Here is a 26,699-nt window from a genome sequence, read left to right as displayed (position 1 = left end):
CACCTTCAAAAATTAAAACGCCGCCTCCACTGAGAGGACAGCAGGGCTGACTAAAAAAAACGACAGCCATTTCCTATTCCGACAAAAGTGCCAGGGCCACATAAGGGGCTTCTACGGCTCCTGAGGGGAGGGAGAGACGAGCTGGGCAGCCAGACTTCCTTCACTCCACTTCCCCATCTCGGGCGAAGCAGGGGATAAAACCAACATCCAGAGGCCGAAATCACCCCCCCCCGCGCGCGCGTTTAAACATTAACGGCTCCTCCACTGACAGGAGAGCAGAATTTTTTTTAAAAAAAATGCCGTTTGTTTTGGCGCCAAAAACGCCTGCAGGAGAGCGGCCTCCTTCTCTCCAGGCTTCTCGCCCACAGCCTCCTCAGGGATGCAAGGAATAAATACAAAGATCCCGAGGCCAAGTGTGTCCTGGGGCCGGGAAGGACTATGACTTTCTCAATTTTTCCTATAAAAAACAGCAAAGAGAAAGAGGATCTAATACTCATCAAGCAGCATGATCCACCTATCACCACACCAAAAAAAACAAACGAACATGCTTCTCCAACCAACATCCCTCCCTTACCAGTTTTCAACATACATGCAAACTACCAAACAACACAACAACAGCAACAACAACAACAACAAAATACATTCCTGTAAAACATAATTACAAAAATTACCCATTAAAAATCCTATATACATAAAACTGAAAAAAATTATTACCACATTGATTTAAACTTTTTTTCCCTTTTCACAAGCAACAGAAAAACAAAAAATGTAGTCTAACCTCAAGTCTTATAATTTTGTAAAATCACCTCAACATACATATCTCACCAATTAAAAATCTATCCTATGAAATACTATGAAAATGTTTACAAATATTTACTACAAAACAATTCAAAAACCAACACTGCAAATCAACATCCTCAAACAATAAGGAAACAACGCATCCTAACACTCAACAAAATAAACTCTCGATAAGCATGCAATTCAACTTTTAAACTGCAACGGGAAAACAGAAAAGCCCCAACCTGGACTTAAACGCAAAAACCTGTGCAGAAACATACGATTTCTCTTTTATACTGTATCTTCCTTTCCCATTTCACTAAATCACCCACAGCAACGCATGGCCGGGTCAGCTAGTTAAAAAATAAAAATGGAAGTTCAAGGTAACTTTGTGTACATAAGCATGTGCTTTCCGATGTGCCTGCTACTTTTATTTTATTAAAACTGTAAAAGGAGGCTTTATTATGCTGTTCCTATTCTACTGATCTAACCAACCCTCCTTCACAACTCCCACCACTCTCCCACCCCACTCCGACCTCCAACTGTCTCTCCTGAAGAGGCCAGAAACCATCTTGACTGCGAGTCCTGGAAGGCCATCTCCCTGCCATGCAGGTCTTTTTTTCACATGGCCTAGGACATAGCCTAAAAGAGTCCAGACTGACTCCAGCTACAAAAGCTGAGGCTGCTGAACAGACTCTTGGGTTTAGCAGGTTTATTGTGGGGTTGTAGCTGTGGGTTTTTGTATCTTTATTTTAGAACTTATCATGATTTATGTGGGTACTCTTCAGTCTGGTTGTGTATTCTAAAATTTTATTTATTGTTTATGACTACTTTGCCATTTAATTTATTACATTTGTATAATGACTTTCACCAGATCTCAGAGTGCTTCACAGCATAAAAATACAAAATAAAAACACAAAATACATAATAAAAGCAAGAAAAAAACAAAAGAATAACCACCTTCCCACAAACACATTTGAAAGGACATACAGTGGTACCTTGGTTCTCAAGCACATTGATCCTCAAACAACACAAACACTGCAAAACCAGAAGTAAGCCGGAAGTCGAACATAGTCTGTTTTGAGTGTTACGCTTCCGATTTGAGTGCCCCACTTTCGTTTTGAGTGTTATGCTGAGGTCTGTCTTTTTTTGCTATTTATTTTTGCGGCTCTTTTTGTGTGTGTGAGTGTGTGGAACCCAGTTCAGATACTGATTGATTGTGTGACTGCAGTACATGGTTTATTGCTTTCATTTTATGAATCAATGGTCTCATTAGTAGTAAAATTCATGTTAAACTGCTCTTTTAGGGGTTGTTTTTAAAAGTGTGGAATGGATTAATCCATCTGGCAATACTTTCTATGGGAAAGCGCACCTTGGTTTTGGAACGCTTTGGTTTGGGAACGGACTTCCAGAACGGATAAAGTTTGAGAACCAAGGTACCACTGTAGATGGTTACTCACCCTTTCTGCCCCCCTATCTAACAGTACCTTAAATGCACTATTTTATTATTGTTTTGATACATGTGTACAGAACTTTTAAGTACAAGGACCAGAACACTGTGCCTAAAGGTGAAGAAGCGCACGCATGCACAATTTCTGAAAGTCTCATGACAGAGCTAGTGTGGTATAGTGGTTAGAGTGTCAGACATGGCAGACCTGGGTACAAATTCCTACTCAGCCATGATGCTCACCTGATGTCCTTGGGGCCAGCCACTGCTTCACATCCTGACCAACCTCACAGGTTTATTGTCAGGATTAAAAGAAGAGGGGGAGAACCTTGGAGGAAAAGGGGGTATTTGAATGCAATAAATGAATTTCAGTAGGGACAAATATCAGGTTCTGCACGTAGGCAGGAATAACATGCACATATGTAAAAAGGATCAAGGGCTCTTAGTAGACCACAACCTTGTAGTGACTCAACAGTGAGATGCAGCTGCAAAATGCATCAACAAAGAATCATAGAATCATACAGTTGGAAGGAACCTCAAGGGAACCCCAAGGGTCTTCCAGTCCAACCCCCTGCAATGCAGGAAATTTATGTTGCACACATTGCGTCTCCACATTAGTTTGATGCCTGTATGAATTATTTGGTGGGAAATGAGATAGGTTTGATGCCTCTGGGGCCAAACCTTTTGAACCAGAGTTCTGGATCTGCTTCATCCCTGCCAAGCTGGAATGGGTGCAGAGGGAGACTAAGGTGATCAAGGCTCTGCAAACCAAGACTTCGGAGAAATGGTTGCGTGAGCTGGGATGTTTATTATGGAGAGAAGGAGATGGAGAAGGAGATGTGATAAACATATTCCAACATCTAAAGGGTGGTGCCATGGAAGATTCAGCAAACTTGCTTTTTCTTTTCCGGTGGAAGTACACACCAATGCATTCAAGATACAAGTAAGGAGAATCTGATTAAACATCAGGAAGAACTTTCTGACAGCAAGAACTGTTTGACTGTAGAACAAACAAGTTCAGGTGGTGGAGGACTCTTCTTGAATTGAAGGATTTTAAGCAAATGTAGGGTGGCCATCTGTTATGAATTCTTATATTGAATATCCTTCATTGCAGGGGGTTGGAGCAGATGACTCTCACCATCCAATCCAATGCAACAATTCAATGATTCTAGGGGATTCTGATTCTCCCTGCTGTGAGTTCTTTGATGGGAAGTGAGAAAGGACTCCTGACTAAAACACTCTCCACATTCCAAGCATTTATATGGTCTCTCCATTGTATGAATTATTTGATGGGAAATGAGATAGGAATCCTGACTAAAAGTCCTTCCACATTCCAAGCATTTATGTGGGCTTTCCCAGGTATGAGTTCTTTGATGGGAAGTGAGACTTCCTTTCTGAGTGAATCTCATTCCACATTCTAAGCACTGATAGGGTTTCTCCCCTGTATGAGTTCTTTGATGGAAAGTGAAAGAGTCGCTCCGACTGAAGCTCTTTCCACATTCCAAGCACTGAAATGGTTTCTCCCCTGTATGAATTATTTGATGGGCAGTGAGTTTGATGCTTTCACTGAAGCTCTTTCCACATTCCAAGCACTGATAAGGTTTTGTATGAATTCTTTGATGGGAAGTGAGATTATATTTCCAGTCAAAGCTCTTTCCACATTCCCAGCACTGATATGGTTTCTCCCTTGTGTGGATTTTTTGATGGGAAGTGACATAGGCCTTCGTACTGAACCTCTTCCCGCATTCCAAGCACTGGTAAGGTTTCTCTCCTTTATGAATTCTTTGATGGGTAGTGAGATTTTGTTTCATGTTGAAGCTCTTCCCACATTCCAAGCACTGATAGGGTTTCTCCCCCGTGTGAATTCTTTGATGGGCCGTGAGATGGGACCTCTGATGGAAGGTCTTCCCACATTCCAAGCATTGATACGTTTTCTTCCCAATGGGATTTCTTGGATGGGATGAGGAATGAGAGCTCTCTCCACACTCCACATTTTGATATGGGTTCTTCACTGTGTGGATTTTGTCATGGATTCGATGGTTCTTCATTTCTAATTCATCACCACCTGCAACAAAGAGAGATATGGATTTGAGCACCAGGAGGAAGGAGGGTCCACAATTATGGAACAAAGCACATCACTGCTTCTGTTGTAGGAACCTCTATAGGGAGTTAGATGGGAGGTCTTAGTAAAGGAATCACTGCCTTTCTGGACTGGCATTCACTGAGATATTTATGGCAATGTGACTCAAAAAGCCTGGCTCTTTTCTGGGATGTATTTTTTTGGCTCTATCATGGAATGTGCACCATCTCCAAGGTCACTCGTCTCTTTGGTCATCTGACAGAAGCTACTTCCAGTCCAGCTAACCACATTGAATCCTGAATTCAATGGTGGCACCTTGATTCTCGAACTTAATCTGTTCCAGGTGTCCATTTGACTCCTGAAACAAGGTTCAGCTTCCGATTGGCTGCAGGAGCTTCCTGCACTCAAGTGGAAGCCGTGTCAGATGTTTGGCTTCTAAAAACTGTTCACAAACTGGAACAGTTACTTCCAGTTTGCAGCGTTTGGAAGCCGATTTGTTTGGCAACTAAGCCATTTGAGAACCAAGGTACCACTGTTTATTATGCCTTTACTGGTTAAAGGAGTGGTTAACATTGAGAACTGTTCAAATTTTGGAGTTAGAAGGACATGATTATAAATTTGGCTGGTACGTATATTTGTGGTATGGAAAAACTGAAAGGCATAAAGCTTTCATGAATCATGTTATTAGGAAAAACATATATAGTTTGGGACAAATGTAAAATAGAAAATAGAAGCCACAATGGCAAACCATTATTAGAATGTAGACAAAGCACGAATCACTGATGATACATTGAGCAATGGATATATGATATAACATTGAAATGGCAGCATGGGAAAGATTGTGGAATGGAGATTTGAAATCTACAGCATGTTATGAGTTAAAAGAACACTATATGAAAATGATGTATAGATGGTATTTGACTCCTAGTAACTTACCATATATACTTGAGTATAAGCCTAGTTTTTCAGCACATTTTTTGTGCTGAAAAAGCTGCCCTCGGCTTATACTCGAGTGAGATGCGCGGTGGGGGCGGCGAGAAAGAAGCCCTTTCTCTCCGCTCGTGCCACTGCCCGCTCTCCCGAGTCAACCATTCCTTAAGAAGCGTACAAGAACGGCGGTTCTTTACTCTCCCCAGGCAGCCTATCAGTTAAGGAAGTATTAAAACACCACAGGTGCTCACTTTCCCTGGCTCCTGCTTAAACAGGACAGGATCCCAGCCTTCTCTGTATAACACAAGGGAACATTGCGCTGTGGGTTAAACCACAGAGCCCTAGGGCTTGCCAATCAGAAGAATGGCAGTTCGAAACCCTGCGACAGGGTGAGCTCCACAGCGGCAAAGGAGGAAGAGGAAGGAGCAGCCCAAAGGGCTGCTTTTGGGCTGCTCGTTCCTCCTCCTCCTCCTCCTCCACAGCGGCAAAGGTGAACCGGCTTATACTCAAGTCAATAAACTTTCCCAGGTTTTTGTAGGAAAATTAGGTGCCTCGGTTTATATTTGGGTCGGCTTATACTCGGGTATATACGGTAGCTAAATTAGGAACGCGGGTGGTGCTGTGGTCTAAACCACAGAGCCCAGGGCTTGCCGTTCAGAAGGTCAGCGGTTCAAATCCCTGCTACGGGGTGAGCTCCCGTTGTTCAGTCCCAGCTTCTGCCCACCTAGTAGTTCGAAAGCACGTCAAAGTGCAAATAGATAAATAGGTACCACTCTGGCAAGAAGGTAAATGGCGTTTCCGTGTGCTGCTCTGGTTCGCCAGAAGCGGCTTAGTCATGCTGGCCACCATGACCCAGAAGCTGTCTGCGGACAAACGCCGGCTCCCTTGGCCTATAGAGCGAGATGAGCGCCGCAACCCCAGAGTCGTCCATGACTGGACCTAATGGTCAGGGCCACCTTTACCTTTACCTTTAACTTAGCTAAAATGTACAAGACCAAATCAAATGCCTGCTGGGAATGTCAAGTGAAGGAAGGTACCTTTTCACATGTGTTCATGTAAGATAGTAAAAGTCTTCTGGGAAATGATTTGTAACGAGTTGAAAAAAATGCTGAAAATAAACTTTGTTAAAAAACCTGAAGCTTCCCTGTTGTGTATTGGATTTGCAGGCACAGCATAGTAGCAGAGCAGCCAGGAATTAGTCAAGGGAGGTAGTGATTGCTTTTAATTAGTTCCAGCTGGGTTGTGTAGGCTAGCCCAAGTGCCTATATAGCAGCAGGGTGGGGGTTCTGTGTGTCTTTTTGCTTGCTTGCTGCCATGAATGAAGATGTTACTATACTACCACTGGCTGGACTCACTATATAACATTCCCTTTCAGGTATAAACGGAGAAAGGTACCCAAAGATCAGAAAAAAACCTGTTTATGTATGCTACCACAGCTGCCTGAATGGCATATGCCCAAAGATGGAAAGAAAAAAGCAGTACCAACAAAAGACGATTGGCAAGTAAGTGACGGAAGATGCTGAGATCGCAAAACTTGCCAGAAGAAAAGAGATCAACATGAGATACCTTTTTTTTAACAGAATGGGGAAATTTTGCTGAATATATGAAGAAAAATTGTAAACAATTAAAAACGTTAGCAGGATTGACATAAACATGAGCACTAAGAAATAAGTTAAAGGAAGTATAAAGGATACATTTGTAAATAGGTTTGAATTGGTTATGCAGTAAAAATACGATATCAAATAAGGAACCCCAGAGTTGGCGGGGGAGGGAAGTGGCAGAAAATGTAGGCTGAATTTGTTTAGATTTAAATTTTGTTGTTGAAACATTGTAGAATGTAAAAATGAAAATAATATATATATAAAACAATGAAGGGACGCGAGTGGCACTGTGGTCTAAACCACAGAACCTAGAGCTTGCCAATCTGAAGGTCAGCAGTTCGAATCCCCGCGACGGGGTGAGCTCCCGTTGCTCGGTCCCTGCTCCTGCCAACCTAGCAGTTCGAAAGCACATCAAAGTGCAAGTAGATAAATAGGTACCACTCTGGCTGGAAGGTAAACAGCATTTCCGTGCACTGCTCTGGTTCGCCAGAAGCGGCTTAGTCATGCTGGCCACATGACCCAGAAGCTGTCAGTGGAAAAACACCGGCTCCCTCGGCCTGTAAAGCGAGATGAGTGCCACAATCCCAGAGTCGGACATGACTGGACTTAATGGTCAGGGGTCCCTTTACCTTTTATAAGAATGAAGCCTCATTTTAAAAGGTTTGGGCAGTTCAGACCAGCCTGATCTCTGTTTAAGGTAAAGGTAATGGACCCCTGACAATTAAGATCTCTGTTTAGAAAGGCATAATTGGAGGAAGTATATTCCCACACAAAACAGTCCTCCATTCAAGGTGACTTGTGGAGGTGTTAGAAGCCCAACTGCTGAAGGGAGCGCTATTGAGCTCCATCAAAATAGAGATATATGTATGGAATTCCAAAACAGATCCCATGATCCAACTAGGAGCCTTACTGAGAGAGGCCAGGATACCACGATTCTCCTCTGTAACCTCCTTATGCAGAGCTCTCTGGTCAGGATCAAGCAATGCCCACTCCTCCTCTGTGAAACGAACAGTGACATCTTCAAAGCACACCAGACCCTAAAAGGAAATAAAAAGGTTCTCCTCTTAGACAGTATAGAGTCCATATTTGCAATGTATTCCATGTTCAGGCAATGGTCATTCTTGCCGTGGTTAACAGATGAGTTATAAATTCCTTGTTTCCTGACTGTACATGTTAAGCAGAGCCAGTCCTGGGGTCACTGGTTGTGTCTGTCTTGTGATCAAAGAGATCTTTGCAAAAACCTTTTCCAAGAACTCATCTATTTTTGGACACACCCACCACACATGTCTGCAGTACTATTTTTCTAGAAAAGGAGGAGTCAGAACTTACCAGGAACATCTCCTTTGTTCTCTTATAAAGGTAAAAAAAGGAAATGACCCCTGGACATTTAAGTCCAGTCAAAGGCGATTGTGGGGTTGTGGCGCTCATCTCACTTTTCAGACCAAGGGAGCTGGTGTTTGTCCACAGACAGCTTTCCGGGACATGTGGCCAGCATGTTCTGGCACAACAGATCATCGTGACGAGTGCCAGAGCGCACTCTTATAATGGCAATGGTGCCCACCTGAAAGATTCCATAATTCAGTTCCAGCAAGTTCCAGCTCAAAAAAGGGTTTCAGTATGTCATCCTGGCTCACCCTCTCCAACACATGGGAGAACTTTTTGGGTTTATATAGGCTAGGAGTCTAGGTGTTAAGTACCAACCATGCATAATTTTAAGGGCTCTTTCTATTGTTGTCACTGATCTAGGTTTATATGGCACTTTTGTCCATATTTTTAATTATTTATTCTTCTTTTTTGTTCTGTAATTGCTCCTTCCATGAATTTTGCCTCCGTTTCTCTGTTGGTATTTTTGCTGTGCTTAATTTTTAATTCTTATTTCTGAAGGGGAGGATTCTTGCACAAACAAGAGAAAAATTATTTGAACACTTCACAGATTTGTTTTGTGGGGGGACGCCGTTCTCCTGCTTTCCTTTTAATACCAGTTATAATTGCTATATTTCTGTTCTTTCTTAATCTTGTGGCTATGAGCCTGATGAGAAGGGGACAACAGAGGACAAGATGGTTGGACAGTGTTCTCAAAGCTACCAACATGAGTCTGACCAAACTGCGGGAGGCAGTGGAAGACAGGAGTGCCTGGCGTGCTCTGGTCCATGGGGTCACAAAGAGGCGGACACGACTAAACAACAAACAAAGAGCCTTCTATAGCCCTATAGATAGAGCTCCCATAAGGAGCTAAATGGAGACACATCCATCACAACTTGGGTCCCATTGTAAAACCAGGGCACAATCACACTGCTTAAAGTGTATGTTATGAGAGTCTCTCAAGGTCAGAGCAAGCATTTGGCCAATTGTGCATGATGACCTTTGAAATCTGATGCCTCAAAAATGATTTCTGCGTCAACCCTTGGACGTTGAGATCCATTCCCCCGCTGCCACAGCAGCACCTCTCATTGTTGGAGTGAGGGAGTCATGTTCGATCTGGCCATCCAAGTTCACAGCTGGGCTCCCCTCACTCGTCTACTGACTTCAGCCTAGGGTTGGAGGGGATCCAATGCAAAACATCGGATAAGTCCGAGTTCTTAGATGCGTTATCCCTCACATTGATGTTGTTGTTCCCAAGGGTCCTGACTTGCCTCAGGTCCTTGGTTCCCTGCTGCCCTGCATTAAGAACAGACACAATCAGGCCTTTAAGGAGTGGATCGGTGCCACTGTATTAGATGGCTTGCTAGCTGCTTAGAAGCCTATTTTAGTGTCCAGTGATAAATATAAAAATGAAACTGCAAGGACTGATAAGTAACACTAGTGTCATTCAGAAGGCTAACTAAGGTGAGGTGACTGTTCCGTATTCTCAGCAGATAAACATTATGGGATGGCATTTTCTGAAGAGCTGAAGCAGAGAAGAGTGGAGATACTTGTTCAAGTCCAGAGGGACCCTGTCTCCCCCACCCCTCATCCTTCCCACCCCCCCAATGCTCCTTCCCCCTACCTGATCTGGTTCCTCAGCTGCTGCTTCCCCTCCAGCAGGATGAAGAGATGGGTGAGGAGGTCTTGCAAGCATCCTTCTTTCACCTGCGAGAGACAAAGGGAAGTGGGAGACAGGAGCGCATGGTGCTTCTCTCGGAAGTGAAGCAGTGCATCTCTAACTACAGATTAAGAAGTACTTCCCTGTACCTATTCCATATTTAATTGTGCAAAACTATATATCAGGCTCCTCCGGGCTCTGGGCCTCAAATGTCTTCCCCAAAAAGATCAAAAGAACCACTAGATTACTTTCAAAACCAACAGAATGGGACCAAACTGAGGAAATACTCCTTCCTTCTTACCCAGTGACTTATCTCTGGTGTCCAACAAACACCCTCGGGGGGCCCCCTTCCCCCCAACGCATCCTATGCAAGAAGAGAGAGGAGACTCACTCGATGCAGAAGAGGAATCGGGACCCATTTCAGCAAACGGATCCTTTCCCTGAAACAGCAACAAGGATTCAAAACAGAGACAGGGAAAAGAATCAGAATAGGAATGGCAGAGACAAAAACTTCAACAGCATCTGATATCCTTCCTTGGATGTTTCCGAAAAAGGATGAGATTTAGGGACCCTCTCCCTCCTGATCAGAGCCCCAGGAGTATCCAGAGGAAGTCTCTCTCACCTGCTTCTCCACCTGCTTCTTCTCCTCTGCCTGACTCAGGAGGAAACCTTCGGCCAGGGCCACTGCCTGGGAACTGGTCTCTGCTCCACATTCCCTCACCCAGCTCTCCATCTCCAGTGGAAGGGCAGCCAGGAATTGCTCCAAGATCACCAGGTCCAGCATCTCAGCTTTCGTGTGCCTTTCTGGCTTCAGCCATTGACAGTCAAGGTGGTAGAGTCGGCTGCAAACTTCTCGGGGTCCGTTGGCTTCCAGGTAGCAGAACTCCCTGAACTGCTGGCTCTGCACCTCTGAGCGAAGGGTGTCCTCCTCGCCCAGGATCTTCTGCACAGAGCTTTCCCAGAATCCCACACTGCTCCTTGTTTCCATGGCCTGGCCTCTTCCTGCTTCAGGGCCAGCTGAGTCTTGCTCGTCCATGTGTGCTCTCAGGAAGCCTCCAAGAGACAGGAAGGATCCCCTTGGTCCTCTGCCAAGTTCTGTTTGTCCAAATTAGAGGTGCTAGAAAATCCAACAAAGAAAAACATGGTTCTGTTATAAAATCACAACACAGACCAGAGGAGAAAAATGTTCCCTGAGCAAATGTGGATGAGTCTCGCTAGGAACCAAGACTGGATTGCACCACTGGCCGGACTTTGAGTTTTGTTTAAGGGGGGGGGAAGGAAAAGTAATGCTCTTGCCCTCCTAGAAGGAAAGTGACCATCCCAGATGTGCACGCAACAGAAAGGATTTATGTGAAATGAATCAGCCTGGTTGATCCTGCCTTTCAGTGTTTGCAGTCAAGAAATAAAGTCAGAACGGTGACTGACAAGTGAGTCATTTGTACAAAGTGTAATGTGGCTAGTGAGGCTTCTCATCCTGGGCTCCTCAAGAGTTGCTCTCCCTCCCACCCCCACTTCAGGGACGGTTTCTCGTTTTTCTTTTTCTAGCACGTAGGAGTTCCCACATCCTCAAGACAAACTACTGAGATGGGGTCCCTTTTTCCTTGTTTTGAGTGCCAGATCCTCATCTGGGAAACCCCCTGAGGGCAAAGTGGGTGAGGCCTAAGGACAGTACTCAAAAACAGGTAAAGTAGGACCTACCGGTACCTTCTTTCTGTGGTTCTAAGTTGTTTTAAACTGTTTTAAATGTTGTGTTTGAATCCTGAAATTTACCCTGGGAATTCAGGATGGTGGCTGTGTAATTAATAATGTTACACAGCAGAACCCCCACATCTGCTTGGGGTACTTCTGGATCCAACATAGTCCCTTGAGTGTCCACTTCAACATCCGAAACAAAATAGAAAATTCTTTCCAGTAGCACCTTAGAGACCAACTGAGATTGTTCTTGGTATGAGCTTTCGTGTGCATGCACACTTCTTCAGATACACAAGAAAGCTCATACCAAGAACAAACTCAGTTGGTCTCTAAGGTGCTACTGGAAAGAATTTTCTATTTTGTTTCGACTATGGCAGACCAACACGGCTACCCACCTGTCACTTCAACATCCGACTAGTTTGCCAGCCGAGTTTGCGAGTGAGAGGACGTGGCCAGGGGGCTCCACGCTCTGCCTCCAGTGGGATCCTTGTAATGCCCTCCATGTGGAGCTGCCCTTGAAGATGACTCGGAAATCGATGAAAAGCAGGGGCCGAATGATGGGCTGGCTTCCCTCTCTTTATTCGTGGCATTTCTATCCACCTTTCCCCCAATGAGCTCCAAAAGGCATCCATGGGTCCAGCTCACCCGTATCCTGACCAGCATTTTAGTGGAGATTCCTGCATTGCTCATGTTTGGACTAGATGACTCTAGTGGTTCCCTCCCCACTCTGTCATTCTGAAATTCAATTCAACCACTCCCTGGATCCTTTGCTGAGAGGCCCCTCTGCTCCCTGATTTGGGGGGTCCCCCTGCACCCTCGGGGCCCCCCTTCTCCCCAAAGCACCCTATGCAAGAAGAGAGAGGAGACTCACTCGATGCAGAAGGCGCCCCCGAGGCAGTCGAGGAGACAACAGCTGCCTCCTCTGACAGGAAGGGGCTTGGAGACTGGAGGACCCGCCCTCCGCCTTCATTTCTGGTCCGCTCTAGGAATCCAGCTCAGTTCCTCTTAACCCTTCGCCAGCCGAGCTCACCCAGCTCAGAGTCCGACCCCTGTCCCTCCCCAGCGCTACTCCTTTTTGTGTGGGGATCGGGGAATGATCAGAAAACAAGTTATATTGAAGGAGAAGCCAGTTTTGTAACAGGAAAAGCTCCCGCTGAAAGAACAAGATGAAATCTCGTTGGAACAAATCTCAATGCAGCAATTTATAAGCCATTTCTTCCGTGGGTTATTTTCTCTGTCAGGAATGCTTTGATGGTGTTTCCTGCTTGGCAGGGGGTTGGACTGGATGGCCCTTGGGGTCTCTTCCAACTCTAGGATTCTACGATTCTCTTCGTCTCTTTTGCCTGCCCATCCCTCGCGTCAACTCCCTTCCTTCTGTCCTTCTGCCCCAGCAATGAGGGCAAAGTCACAGGCACCTTTCCAGCTCAAGGGGCAGACACAGCTCAGTGTCCCCTCCACAAGGTTGCAATATTAAGCAGTGTGTGTGTGAGAGAGAGAGAGGGAGAGGGAGATGGCTGAACCCGGGCAGTCTAGTGGCGCAGTCCCACAGAAACACCACCAGGGGGCTGGAGCCTCTCTCTGATTGGCTACAGAGACAGACAGACAGAGGCGGGGGCGGAGCCAGCCCTTTTGGAGGGAAAATGAGAGGAGCCTTTTCTGAGGGAGTTTTGAGGCCTGGTCTGAGATGGGAGAAAGGGATGAGGAGAGGCTTGGTCTGAGGGAGAAGTGGCTCCGGTCTGAGGAGAATCTCTGTGGCCAGAAGAAGGAGCCTGGCAGCTGAGAGAGAGAGGAAGAGGGGCTGGAGGGGCTGAGTCTGTGGGGAGACAGTCTCTGTGGGAGAGAAGAGGGCGGAGGAGGGGGTCCCCTGGGTCTGTCCATAAAATAAAACACCTCAGGAGGGGGAGACTGGGGGGGGAAAGGGAGCCAAAGTATTAGGCTGCGTGCGAAGGAACCTGGGCTGGCTCAAAATGATTTGACTGCCACACCTGCCATAACTAAGGAAAGGAACGAGAGAGAGAAGTAACAGAAACAAGCGAAGCATTTTTCCACCTCGTCTAGAAACATGAACATCTACCTGAAGGGTACAAACTGATTTTTAGCAACTGAAGTTTAAGAAAAGCTGTGCATATGCTACTGGTCTACCTTATAGGAATGTTATAAAAGTGTTTTTATATGAAGCACTTTGAAAAACACTTCAGAATGTACAAGCAGGTAAACAAGCGGAGGTTGCGCCCATGTTGCGCCCTCAGCCTCCTGCTCCACCTTCCCACTGCATTCAAGGGGCACAGCTGTGAACTAGGTCTTTACTGGGCCTTTCACCAAACACCCCCTTATTCCCACTGCCACCCCAGAACTCTTACCTGAACACTTCACCCCCAACGTAGCAAAGAATGAGGTGTGAGGAGGAGTACAACTGATTTATTAAAAATAAACACAAAGTCCAATATAACTTGGTGTAGATAAGTTAGGACTGCCATGAGTCCAGATTTTCCTGGATCTTAGGTAAATCAATCAAAAAATCATGTTGTTTTGGCGTTGTCATAAACTTGGGGGGGGGGGTCCTTTTAAAAGCACAACAGTGTTGGGATCTTCCTAAAACATGCTCAACAGCTTCCGGGGTGTCCTGGTTTTTATCTTTTTGAAATATGGCAACCCTAACATAAGTGTATGCTTTCAAATATTCCAGTTTTTTCTTTTCTTTCTTTTGTTACTTTATTGCTACTGTAACAATGGGTTTTACAAGGCTCTTCCTAGAGTACTGAGTTCAACCTCTAACTGTTTCCTTGCAGGTTTTCTCCACTGGCCTGCGGGAGCCGGGTCCAAGGTGATGAACAGATGGACTCCAGCTACAAAAACTGAGATTGCGGAAGAGAACAGAGACCATCCTGGCTGTGAGTCCTCTAAGACTTCCTGCCTTGCAGGCCTTTTCCCATGTGGCCTAGGAAAGTCCAGACTGACTCCAGCTACAAACCTGGGGCTGCTGAACAAACTCTTGGGCTTAACAGGTTTGTTGTTGCTACAGGTTTTTCTATCTTCATTTTAGATCTTCTCATGATTCATGTGGCTCTTCTTCAGTGTGGTTGTGTATTTTAATGTTTTATTTATTGCTTATGACTACTTTGCTAGCTATTTATTTATTTATTTAATTTATATGACGTCTTTAATCCAAAGATCTCAGAGCATTTCACAACATAAAGATGCAAAATAAAAACACAAAATGCGTAATAAAAGAAAGAATAACCCCTTCACACAAACACATTTGAAAGGACATAGATTTAATTAGAAAGGACATAAGTTTAATTAAGCAAAGTTCTGGTTTTTATGTTGTTACACAACCGTGCTTCCCAATTCTCAGCTTCAGCACCCCAGAATCAGCCTTTCTGCCTCCTTAGCTAACAGTAATTTAAATGCACTATTATTATATTGATACAATGCATACACAACTTTAAATACAAGCCCCAGAACACTGTGCCTAAACTTAAACAGATACACATGCACGCACACTTTCCAAGAGTCTCATGACAGAACTAGTGTGGTATAGTGGTTAGAGTGTCAGAATACGACTTGGCAGATCTGGGTCCAAGTCCCTACTTAGCCATGATGCTCACAGTCGGCCAGGCACTGTTTCACATCTTTCAATATGCAAAGGGCTGTGCCATCAAAGATGGAGCAAACTTGGTTTCTCCAACTCCAGTGGAAGGAGGATCCAAACCAATGGATTTAAGATAGAAGGAAGGAGATTCTGACTAAACATCAGGAATAATTTTCTAGCAGTAAGAACTGTTTGATTGTGGAAGAAACAAGTTCAGGTGGTGTGGGACACTCCTGAATTGGAAGGTTTTGAAGCAAACGTTTGATGGCCATCTTTCATGAATTCTTTTGTTGAAAATCCTGCATTGCAGGGGGTTGGAGCAGATGACTCTCACCATCCAATCCAATGCAACAATTCAATGATTCTTGGAGATTGTGATTTTCCCCTCTGTGAGTTCTTTGATGGGAAGTGAGAAAGGACTCCTGACTAAAACACTCTCCACATTCCAAGCATTTATATGGCCTCTCCATTGTATGAATTATTTGATGGGAAATGAGATGGGAGTCCTGACTAAAACTCCTTCCACATTCCAAGCATTTATGTGGACTCTCCCACGTATGAGTTCTTTCATGGGAAGTGAGACTTCCCTTGTGACTGAATCTCATTCCACATTCCAAGCACTGAAATGGTTTCTCCCCTGTATGGGTTCTTTGATGGGAAATTAAATTATATTTCCAGTTGAAGCTCTTTCCACACTCCAAACAATGATAAGGATTCTCTCCTGTATGAATTATTTGATGGGAAGTGAGCTTGGCCCTTTCCTTGAAGCTCTTTCCACATTCCAAGCACTGATAAGGTTTCTCCCCTGTATGAATTCTTTGATGGGTAGTGAGATTGGCCTGCTGATTGAAGCTCTTTCCACATTCCAAGCACTGATATGGTTTCTCTCCTGTATGAATTCTTTCATGGACAGTGAGATGAGCCCTCCAACCGAAGCTCTTTCCACATTCCAAACACTGATAAGGTTTCTTCCCAATGGGATTCTTTTGATGGGAAGTTGAATGGGAGCTTTGACTGAAACTCTTTGCACACTCCAAATTTTTATATGGTTTCTCCTCTGTGTGAATTTCATCATGGTCTCCCTTGTTCTTCATTTCCAATTCATCACCACCTGCAGAGAAGAGAGAGATGGATTAGAGCCTCAGCAAGAAATGGAAACCCCCCCCCCCCCAATTATTGAACAATGGTCATTAACACTTGTGAGAGAGGAAGAACTGAAGGGAGATAGATGGGAGGTCTTACTTTAGGGTTCAATGGCTTTGTTGACTGGCAATCAGGGACATCTTTATAGTTCTTTTCTGGCATGGATTTTGTCTGGCCCAATCACTGAATCCATTCCATCTCTAATGTCAGTCATCTCTTTGGTCAAGCAAAACACAGAAGCAGTGACTTCCAGGGTGGGGGAGGATGGCTAGTTCTCGGCAGTTCGTGCTCTGCCAGCAGAGATTAATATGAGATGATTTATGATAGCCATAGTAATGATACCAGTATCAAATTCTCCCTTTGAAGATAGGGAGATGAACTGGGGTGAACCTCACATGCTCTGTTTTCAGGGGATTTCAGCATACAATACAATGAAAGTCAAACTAAATAAAAATATAAGATAGGATAAATAGGAAAATAATTTAAATTGGATAAATAGAAGATGATGAATAAGAAAAAGAAAAGAAAAACACAAAGCCCTCTAACAAGGCTGTATCTTAATTATTATTCTGGAGCAGAGGAATGGAGGAGCCATGGACAGAAACAGTAAGAAACATTATGTGATGGCAGAGAGAGAGAGCTGGGAGAAAAAGCATTATTCGCTCAAGCTGAAGTAAATTCAGGGGGGAAAGCCACCAAGCAGTTAGCAACTCATCTGGGGGGGGGGGGAATGGAAGGAGAGTAATTGGAAGGTCTTTTCTTCCTAAATTAAGGTGGGACATCATAACCAACAGGAGATGGGATTGGGTACAAATTAATGAACATACAATAAATAAAAGAATTATAGATTATTATTCTAATAAGGAACACTCATTGTACTGGACCAGGGGAAGAATTTTCTTGATAGCTAGTGAGAAGAATAAGAATTGGAGTTTTTGCATGCAAAGGAAAATGAACGAACTTGAGGAGTCTGGGAAAACACCACCTAGCAGAATGAGGAATAGCTAGATATTGTCTTGCAATACAGCTGGATAACCCTCCATTCAAGGTGAGTGGTGGGAGTGTGAGAATCCCAGATGCTGTAGGTGGCGCTGTTCAGCACCATCAAAATCTGGGATGTTGCTCAAATAGATAGATTAGTACAGACTTTCAAAAAAGATATTAAGCTCCAACAGGGAGCCTTACCAAGAGCGGCCATGATCCCACAATTCTCCTTTATGACTTCCGTATGCAGAGCTCTCCAGTCAGGATCCAGCAACACCCACTCACCCGGGAAAGGAACAGCGACGTCTTCAAAGGACAGTGAATTCTTTAAAAGAGAGAGACAGAAAGGTCCTCCTCTTAGCCAGTATAATGATTATATTACCACAAATTGTTTTGCTGTTTCCTGCCTGTTAAGTGCTGTGCTGTTTTAATGGGATTGTTTTGTTTTCCATACAATCTTAAGTATGGGTGCTTCTTTAAACACCTTAATGGAATTATTTTATTTTGTGTTTTGTCCTGTGCATTGTTTTGTGTAGGTGGAGGATCCACCCAATGCCCTAAAAACAACTTCAAGGGGCACATGGGGGCAGAAGGTGGAAGTCCCAGTTGTGCAGCAGATAGGGCTGGTTAGGTGAATGCTGTTTACATTTCTAATGGTTTGTAAACTAGTGAGAATCATATTTTAGTATTTCACGATAAGTAGACAAATAAAATAGCAACAATAAATAAATAATGGTAACAACATTCAGAAGAAGAATTAAGGTGAATAAGTTCCTTATTCTTGGCACATAAACCTTCTTCAATAATACTGTCAGTCTTTGTTAAGGGCAGTTTTGACAGATACCAAGTGGAAGAGGCGAGGGATTCCTTGGACTTCAGAGGAACCCTGGCTGCCCCACCCCTCTGCCTCTTTCCCCACAAGACCGCTTCCCCCTACCTGTTCTGCTTCTACAGCCGCTGCTTCCCCCCTGCCACCAAGAAAAGATGGATGGGGAGGTCTTGCAAGCAACCTTATATCACCTACAAGAGACAAAGGTAAGTGGGAAGCCAGTCTAGTGTCCAGATCAAGGGAAGTAATAACAGCATTCTATACTGCTTGGTCAGACCACACATGGAATACTTTAGCCATATATGGACGACAATTTAGGAAGGATATTGACAAGCTGGACCATGTGCAGAGGAGGGTAGCTAAGATGATCAAGGGTCTGGAAGCCAAGCCTTATGAGGAATGGTTGAGGAGTTGGGAAAATCTGCATGACATGCTGAGCTCCCCTTGTTCTGTCCCAGCTCCTGCCAACCTAGCAGGGTTGAAAGCGAGTAGATAAATAGGTACCACTGCAGCAGGAAGGTAACTGGCGTTTCTGTGTGCTCTGGCACTCATCACAGTGTCCTGTTGCTCCAGAAGCGGTTTTGTCCTGCTGGCCACCTGACCCTCAATCCTGTCTGTGGACAAACACCGGCTCCCTCAGGCTGAAATCAGCGATGAGAGCCACACCTCAAAGTTGAATTCGACTGGACTTAACCGTCCAGGGCTCCTTTACCCACATTTACCTCATCTTGCCTGGCTCCTTCATGCGGAATTTTGTGGGTGCCCCAGGGCCCCAAGGAGTTGGCACAATAAGGAATACAGTTTCATACCTGCTGCGAACTCGCCTCCCGCTCTGGTTTGCAGAAAAGAAGGGGCCAGGACCCTCTGCTCCCTCACTTGGCTGTCCCATGCTTCATGAATTTGGATGACCCCCTATGCACCCTCCCCTGCAGCCCTGGGACCCCCTTCTCCCCAATGCACCCTCTGGGGAAGGGAGAGGAGGCTCACCAGATCCCAGAAGAGGCAGAGCAGAGAGCAGGTAGATCCCTTCGTCTGGAGGAAGGAAGGTGCTGAGGGAGGAGGGGCTTTGGCTCTGGAGGACCTGCCTGCTTCGCCTTCCTTTCCTGTCCTCTCTAGGAACCCAGCTCCGCTCCTCTTAACCCTTGGCCAGCCAAACGCACCCTTCTCTCCCTCTCCAAGGCAGGAGCGTCGCGCATCCCCGCCGGGGATGATCTTAAGTTGGGGGACCCTCTTGGCTGACGAGCTGAGCTGCTCCCTCCCGAGGGAATCCCAGCATTTCGTTGGAATATCCTTTCTCATCTTTAAAATCCTTTGGTTTAGCAGGACAGGGTCCAGGGTGATGGATGGACAGTGACCATCCTGGCTGTGCATCGTCTAGTGTGCCGCGAGATGTTGCCTGGTGTGCCGTGGGAAAAATTTGTTTATTTGATTCCTATTCAAGAGAATTACTTTATATATAGTCAATATAGGCACAGAGTTAATTTTTTTAACACTTTCTAATGGTGGTGTGCCTCGTGATTTTTTTCATGAAACAAGTGTGCCTTTGCCCAAAAAAGGTTGAAAAACACTGGTCTAAGACCTTCTCCTGCCTTGGAGGCCTTTTCCCATGTGGCCTAGGAGAGTCCAGACTGACTCCAGCTACAAAGGTTGAGACTGCGGATCAGACTTTTGGGCTTAGCAGTTTGTGCCTGCCCATTCTTCATAGCAATTCCCTTCCTTCTGCCCCAGTAACAGGGCAATGTCACAGGCACTTTTCCAGCTCAAGGCGGCAGACATAGTTCAATGCCCTTCCAAGACCCCACACTTTAAAACCACAATTTTAAAAAGCCAGTTATCCAGTACTAAAAAATCAGCACCTAAGACAGTTCAGCAAATGTCTGGGACCTCCAAACAGGTGTCAATAGGCAGATAAAATCGCACTGCGGGTTTTTTGGGTGGGCAAGGAAGAGAGTCCCCGGTTCACACCCTTCTCCATCCATTTTCTTAAACTTCCTGCAGTATTGGAGAAATTTTACTGGTCCACCTTATATGGATGTTGTGAGAGTTTGTTTTTATGAAGCACTTTGAACACTTCACAATGTCCCATGAAGAAGTCTAGTTTATCTCCCCATGTTGTGCCCCCTTTGCCATCACTCAGAGGTGCTCCGGCAGTGCCCACACCTCCCTGCACCACCTTCCAACTTTTATTCAAGAGCCCTTTCACCAAACACCCCCTTAATTCCTGGTACTACCCCAGAGAACTCCTTTCTGAACACTTCACCCCCAACGTAGTGAGGAATGACGTTTCTGGTGGAGTATGTTTTACTAAAAAATAAGCTTTTCAATGTAAATTTGTGTACATAAGCATGGGGTTTCAGATGTTCCTGTTTCTTTCTTTACTTTATTACAATGGTAATAGTGGGCATTATTATGCTGTTCCTCTACTAGTGATCTAACCAACCCTCCTTCATAACTCCCACCCCTCTCGCTCTCCCCTCCAACCTCCATCCATCTCTCCTGGAGGCCAGAGACCATTTGGGCTGCAAGCCTGGAAGACCTGCTCCTCGCCTTGCAGGTCTTTTTCCGCCTGTCTTTTTCCGCCTGGCCTGCAAAACAAGTTTTATTTATTGTTTATGACTTCTTTGCTATTTAATTTATTCCATTTGTATGATGACTTTCACCTGAAGATATGACGGAGGATCATCTAGTCCAACCCCCTGCCCTGCAGCTGTCCCATGCATGTTTCAAACCTGCAACCTGAGATAGATGAGAGGTCTTACTACAGAAATCACTGCCTTCATTTAGATATTTACGGCAACCTGAGTAAATAAGCCTGGCTCTTCTCTGGGATAGGTTTATTTTTGGCCCAATCATGGAATTCGCACCATCTGCAAGGTCAGACATCTCTTTGATCATAGAATCATAGAATCCTAGAGTTGGAAGAGACCCCAAGGGCCATCCAGTCCAAACCCCTGCCAAGCAGGAAACACCATCAAAGCATTCCTGACAGATGGCTGTCAAGCTTCCACTTAAAGACCTCCAAAGAAGGAGACTCCACCACACTCCTTGGCAGCAAATTGCACTGTCCAACAGCTCTTACTGTCAGGAAGTTCTTCCTAATGTTTAGGTGGAATCTTCTTTCTTGTAGTTTGAATCCATTGCCCCGTGTCCGCTTCTCTGGAGCAGCAGAAAACAACCTTTCTCCCTCCTCTATATTACATCCTTTGATATATTTGAACATGGCTATCATATCACCCCTTAACCTTCTCTTCTCCAGGCTAAACATACCCAGCTCCCTAAGCCGTTCCTCATAAGGCATTGTTTCCAGGCCTTTGACCATTTTGGTTGCCCTCTTCTGGACACGTTCCAGCTTGTCAGTATCCTTCTTGAACTGTGGTGCCCAGAACTGGACACAGTATTCCAGGTGAGGTCTGACCAGAGCGGAATACAGTGGTACTATTACTTCCATTGATCTAGTTACAGGTGGGTAGCCGTGTTGGTCTGCCATAGTCAAAACAAAATAAAAAAATCTTTCCAGTAGCACCTTAGAGACCAACTAAGTTTGTTCTTGGTATGAGCTTTCGTGTGCATGCACACAAAAGCTCATACCAAGAACAAACTTAGTTGGTCTCTAAGGTGCTACTGGAAAGAATTTTTTTTTTGTTTCCCTTGATCTAGATGCTATATTCCTATTGATGCAGCCCAGAATTATATTGGCTTTTTTAGCTGCTGCATCACACTGTTGACTCATGTCAAGTTTATGGTCTACCAAGACTCCTAGATCCTTTTCACATGTACTGCTCTCAAGCCAGGTGTCACCCATCCTGTATTTGTGCCTTTCATTTTTTTTTTTGCCCAAGTGTAGTACTTTACATTTCTCCCTGTTAAAATTCATCGAATTTTGGTGAACCAAAAGGAACAGAAGCAAATTAAAAAAATAGGACAGAAGCTACTTCCAGTTCAGTTAACAATTCTGGGTGACAGAGAAAAGGTGGAACTACTCAACACCTACTTAGCCTCCATCTTCTCCCAAAAGGAAAGTGATGCCCAGTCTGGCGATAACAGGATAAATGATGCAAGGAGGAAGCTGCAGCCCAAGATAGGAAAAGAGGTAGTAAGGGAACACCCAGCTACTTTCAATGATATCAAATCTCCAGGGCCTTATGAGTTGCATCCAAAGGTACTAAAGGAGCTTGCAAATGTAATTTCAGAGCCTTTTTCCATTCTTTGAGAATTCTTGGAGATGGTGTCCCTACAGACTAGAGGTGGGCAAATGTTGTCCCCATGTTCAAAAAGGTGGGAAAGGAAGACCCAGGTAACTACGGACCGGTGAGCTTGACATCAATACCAGGAAAGGTCCTAGAGCAGATAATTCAACAGTCGGTCTGTGAGCATTTAGAAAAAGATGCTGTGATTACTAATTTGCTCAGAGCTGCTCTGGCATGGCCCACATCTCCCTGTGCCATCTTCCCAGCTGTGTATTCAAGGGGCACAGCTGTGAGCTGGGTCCTTCACCAAACTTCACCCTCTTTATTACCTCTGGCCCGACTGAATATCTTTCCCTCGGCATTTGTCAGGGGTAGATATCAGAATGTTCCCAGAAACAAGAGATACTGCAGATGTCCCCTGAATGTCCCGGACACTGTGGAGCATATTCTCTTTTATTGTCCACTGCACAGTATGCTGCGTAAACGTGTGTTATCCCCCCGTTTGGACGGTTTGGAACCGCAGCAGGGTGGAAGTGTTGGATTCTGTCTCTCTGACATCGACCAAGGGGTGACCGCGGGGGTAGCTGAATTTTTGGCACCAGTGCTTCAAGGAGCACTTTAACAGGAGGAAATTTTAGATTTTACTAACACACACCATACATCAGCCTATGAGTTTAAATGTTGTTTCTTTGTGTATATATATTTTAAAGTTTTTGTACGTGATTCTTGATCTTGCAATTTTATATGTAAATGCCTAATAAAGGTTTGATAAGTATTACCTCTGCCACCCCAGAAAACTCTTCCTTGAACACTTCACCTCCAATGCAGCAAAGAACGAGGCATTTGGTAGAATACAACTGATTTATTAGAAAATAAAGAAGAAGTTCAAGATAAGTTAAATTAGTATACTGCCTTCATTTGAAGATATCAGGGCATTCCCCAGCATTAAAATTCAAAATAAAAACACCAATTACATAATAAAAAACAAAAATTAAACACACCAAAATTCCCCTACCACAAAGACATTTAAAAGGATAAAGTTTAATTAGCCAAAGGCCTGATTGTTACGTTGTAATTCCAAACTCTCAGCCAATCAACAGTTGGGGAGCCTAACCTAACAGAGTTACTCTCATGATTGAAAAGGAGGTGAAGAACCATGTAGCCCCACAAGAACATAACAAGAAAGGAGATTCTGACTAAACATCAAGAAGATGCATTGCAGTTGGTTAGACTAGATGACCCTCAAGATCCCTCCCAAAGCTACTATTCTATAACTCCAGGATTTCCCCCGCTGTGAGTTCTTTCATGGGAAGTAAGATTTCTTTCCAGTTGAAGCTCTTTCCACATTCCAAGCACTATTCAGGTTTCTCAGTCACTGGAATTATTTGGTGGGAAATGAGAGTTTGCTTCAAGGTGAATCTCTTTCCACACCCTTGGCATTGAAATGGTTCCTACCTGTGTGAATTCTCTCATGGGTAGTGAGATACTTCTTCCGACTGAAGCTCTTTCCACACTCCAAGCACTGATATGGTTTCTCCCCTGTATGAATTCTTCGATGGAAAGTGAGACTGTCCTTCCTAGAGAAGCTCTTTTCACATTCCACACACTTATATGGTTTCTCTTCGCTGTGAATCATCTGATGTCGACGGAGGTCTCTTCCTGTAGTAAAGAACTTCTCACATTCCATGCACTGATATAGTTTCTCCCCTGTATGAATTCTTTGATGGGAAGTGAGACTTCGCTTATCACTGAAGCTCCTACCACATTCCAAGCAATGAAATGGTTTCTCCCCTGTATGAATTCTTTGATGGGAAGTGAGACTTCGCTTATCACTGAAGCTCCTACCACATTCCAAGCAGTGAAATGGTTTCTCCCCTGTATGAATTCTTTGATGGGAAGTGAGAGTTTGCTTCATGGTGAATCTCTTTCCGCATTCTTCGCATTGAAATGGTTTCTCCCCAGTGTGAATTCTATTATGTTGCCATAACATTTTTGTTGAAGCAAAGCACTTTGTGCATTCCAAGCACTGATATGGCTTCTTCCCTATATGAATTATTTGATGGGAAGTAAGACTGTCATTCCGAGTGAAGCTCTTTCCACACTCCCAACATTGATAGGGCTTCTCACCGGTATGAATTCTTTGATGGGAAGTAAGACTAGTCTTCCCACTGAAGCTCTTTCCACACTCAAAGCAGTGATAGGGACTCTCCCCCGTATGAATTCTTTGATGGGCTTTGAGAGGTGAGTTGTGTTTGAAGCTCTTCCCACATTCCAAGCACTGGTATGGTTTCTCCCCACTGTGAATTCTCTTATGTCGATGTAAGTTTCTTCCTGTAGTAAAGAACTTCTCACATTCCAAGCACTGGTATGGTTTCTCCCCTGTATGATATCTTTGATGGGTAGTGAGATGGCCCCTCTGAGTGAATCTCTTTCCACATTCCAAGCATTGATATGGTTTCTCCCCTGTATGAATTCTTAGATGGAAAGCAAGACTTCTCTTCTGACTGAAGCTCTTCCCACATTCCAAGCACTGGTATGGTTTCTCTCCACTGTGAATTCTCTTATGTCGGTGGAAGTCTATTACTGTAGTAAAGAACTTATCACATTCCAAGCACTGGTATGGTTTCTCCCCTGTATGATATCTTTGATGGGTGGTGAGATGGTCCTTCCTGGAGAAGCTCTTTCCACATTCCAAGCATTGATATGGTTTCTCCCCTGTATGAATTCTTAGATGTAAAGCAAGACTTCTCTTCCGACTGAAGCTCTTCCCACATTCCAAGCACTGGTATGGTTTCTCCCCACTGTGAATTCTCTTATGTCGGTGGAAGTCTATTCTTGTAGTAAAGAACTTCTCACATTCCAAGCACTGGTATTGTTTTGTATGATTTCTTTGATGGAAAGTTAGATGGTCCTTCCTGGAGAAGCTCTTTCCACATTCCAAGCATTGAAATGGTTTCTCTTCACTGTGAATACTCTGATGTCGATGGAAGTTTCTGCTTATAGTAAAAGACTTTCCACATTCCAAGCACTGAAATGGTTTCTCCCCACTGTGAATCCTCTGATGTCGACGTAAGTATATGCTTGTAGTAAAGAACTTTCCACATTCCAGGCACTTAAATGGTTTCTCTCCAGTATGAATTCTTTTATGGTCTTTGATATGTGAGCTTTTATTGAAGCTCTTTCCACATTCCAAGCACTGATATGGCTTCTCCACTGTGTGGGGTTTTTTGTACTGTCCTTTATTCTTAATTTCTAATTCATCACCATCTGCAACAAAGGGAGGAACAGATCAGAACCCAAGAAAGAAATGGAGCTCCTAGTTTTTGAATAATGCTCAAGAACATTTGTGATAAAGGAAGATCTGAATGGAGTTTGATGGGAAGTCTTACTGCAGAGTTCACTGCCTTTACTGACTGACATTCACTGACATATTTATGGGAAATTCAGATTTTAAAAGCCTGTTCTTTTTAGAGATGAAATTTCTTTGGCTCAGTCATCGAACCAACTCCATCTGCAAGGTCAGAAGTCTATTTGAATATGAATTGGATTCTCTGTTTACCAATTACTTATAGAGTCCAGGGGATAATTAAATTGCTGGGTAATGACAGAATTCTAAATGGATTTGGAAAACAGATCAAAAAGCTCAAAACTACCGGTGATTTCAAAAGATTAAGTGATGTCCACTTCCCTAAACACTCAGAAAGCCCATCCACACCCTGATCTTTGGGCAAAAAGACAGAAGTGGAGGAACAATATTCACAGGCAAAAAGTCCCTAGCTCTCCATGCAAGGTCAGCTGTGGGGATGCGAGAATCCCAGGTGCTCTAGGTGGCAACACTGGGATCCATCAAAAGATGGGAGGTTTGTCCCAGAGAAATATCTACTGAATTCCAAAGCAGATATGATGACCCAACAGGGAACTTTACCCAGAGAGATCATGGTCCTACAAGTCTCCTCCATGACTTCCTGATGCAGAGCTCTCTGGGCAGGATCCAGCAACGCCCACTCCTCAGCCGTGAAACGAACAGCGACATCTTCAAAGGAAACTGAACCCTGAAAGAAAAATATCCTTCTCTTACGCAACATCAATATTATTTCCTGCACGTTGCTCTTTTGCTTCCTGCCTGGGTTGTTCTAATCGGATTGGTCTGATGCACATTTTGATTATTGATGCTTATTTTAATGCTTTAATGGAGTTCTTTCATAGTGTATTTTAATGATGGTGTGAATCTTAGTGAAAATGGGTGGAACTCCACCTTGTTTTATTCAGATCATTCTCTCTGTGCAAGTGTTGCAGTTTGCCAAATGGAAGAATCCCTCTCTCCTCTCCCTGTGTGTTGTTCTGGGATTGAAAGACTCTGCAGATGTCCTAAAGACAATTTATAATGAATAACACTAGCCATATTCAGAATTAAG

At 44.2% G+C, this 26,699-nt stretch overlaps 1 protein-coding gene and 1 pseudogene across 1 annotated transcript; both read right to left on the bottom strand.

The window, feature by feature from the left end:
- Positions 1-3,837: 3,837 nt before the first annotated feature.
- Positions 3,838-10,893, bottom strand: LOC117058802 (zinc finger protein 805-like; the record flags this gene model as incomplete). Its single annotated transcript, XM_033170170.1, has 5 exons — positions 10,708-10,893; positions 10,249-10,297; positions 9,822-9,904; positions 7,746-7,872; positions 3,838-4,289 (listed from the first exon to the last, which is right to left on the bottom strand). Coding segments are annotated over exons 1-5 (897 nt in total), but the record flags the coding sequence as incomplete, so codon positions are not given.
- A 4,390-nt stretch (positions 10,894-15,283) lies between these two features.
- On the bottom strand, positions 15,284-25,388 carry LOC117058799 (annotated as a pseudogene).
- Positions 25,389-26,699: the final 1,311 nt, after the last annotated feature.

The sequence above is a fragment of the Lacerta agilis genome, chromosome 14 (genome assembly GCF_009819535.1).
Source record: "Lacerta agilis isolate rLacAgi1 chromosome 14, rLacAgi1.pri, whole genome shotgun sequence".
Taxonomy (NCBI): domain Eukaryota; kingdom Metazoa; phylum Chordata; class Lepidosauria; order Squamata; family Lacertidae; genus Lacerta; species Lacerta agilis.
Note: the sequence above shows the minus strand (reverse complement) of the source record. Positions and strands in the feature narration are given on the sequence as shown.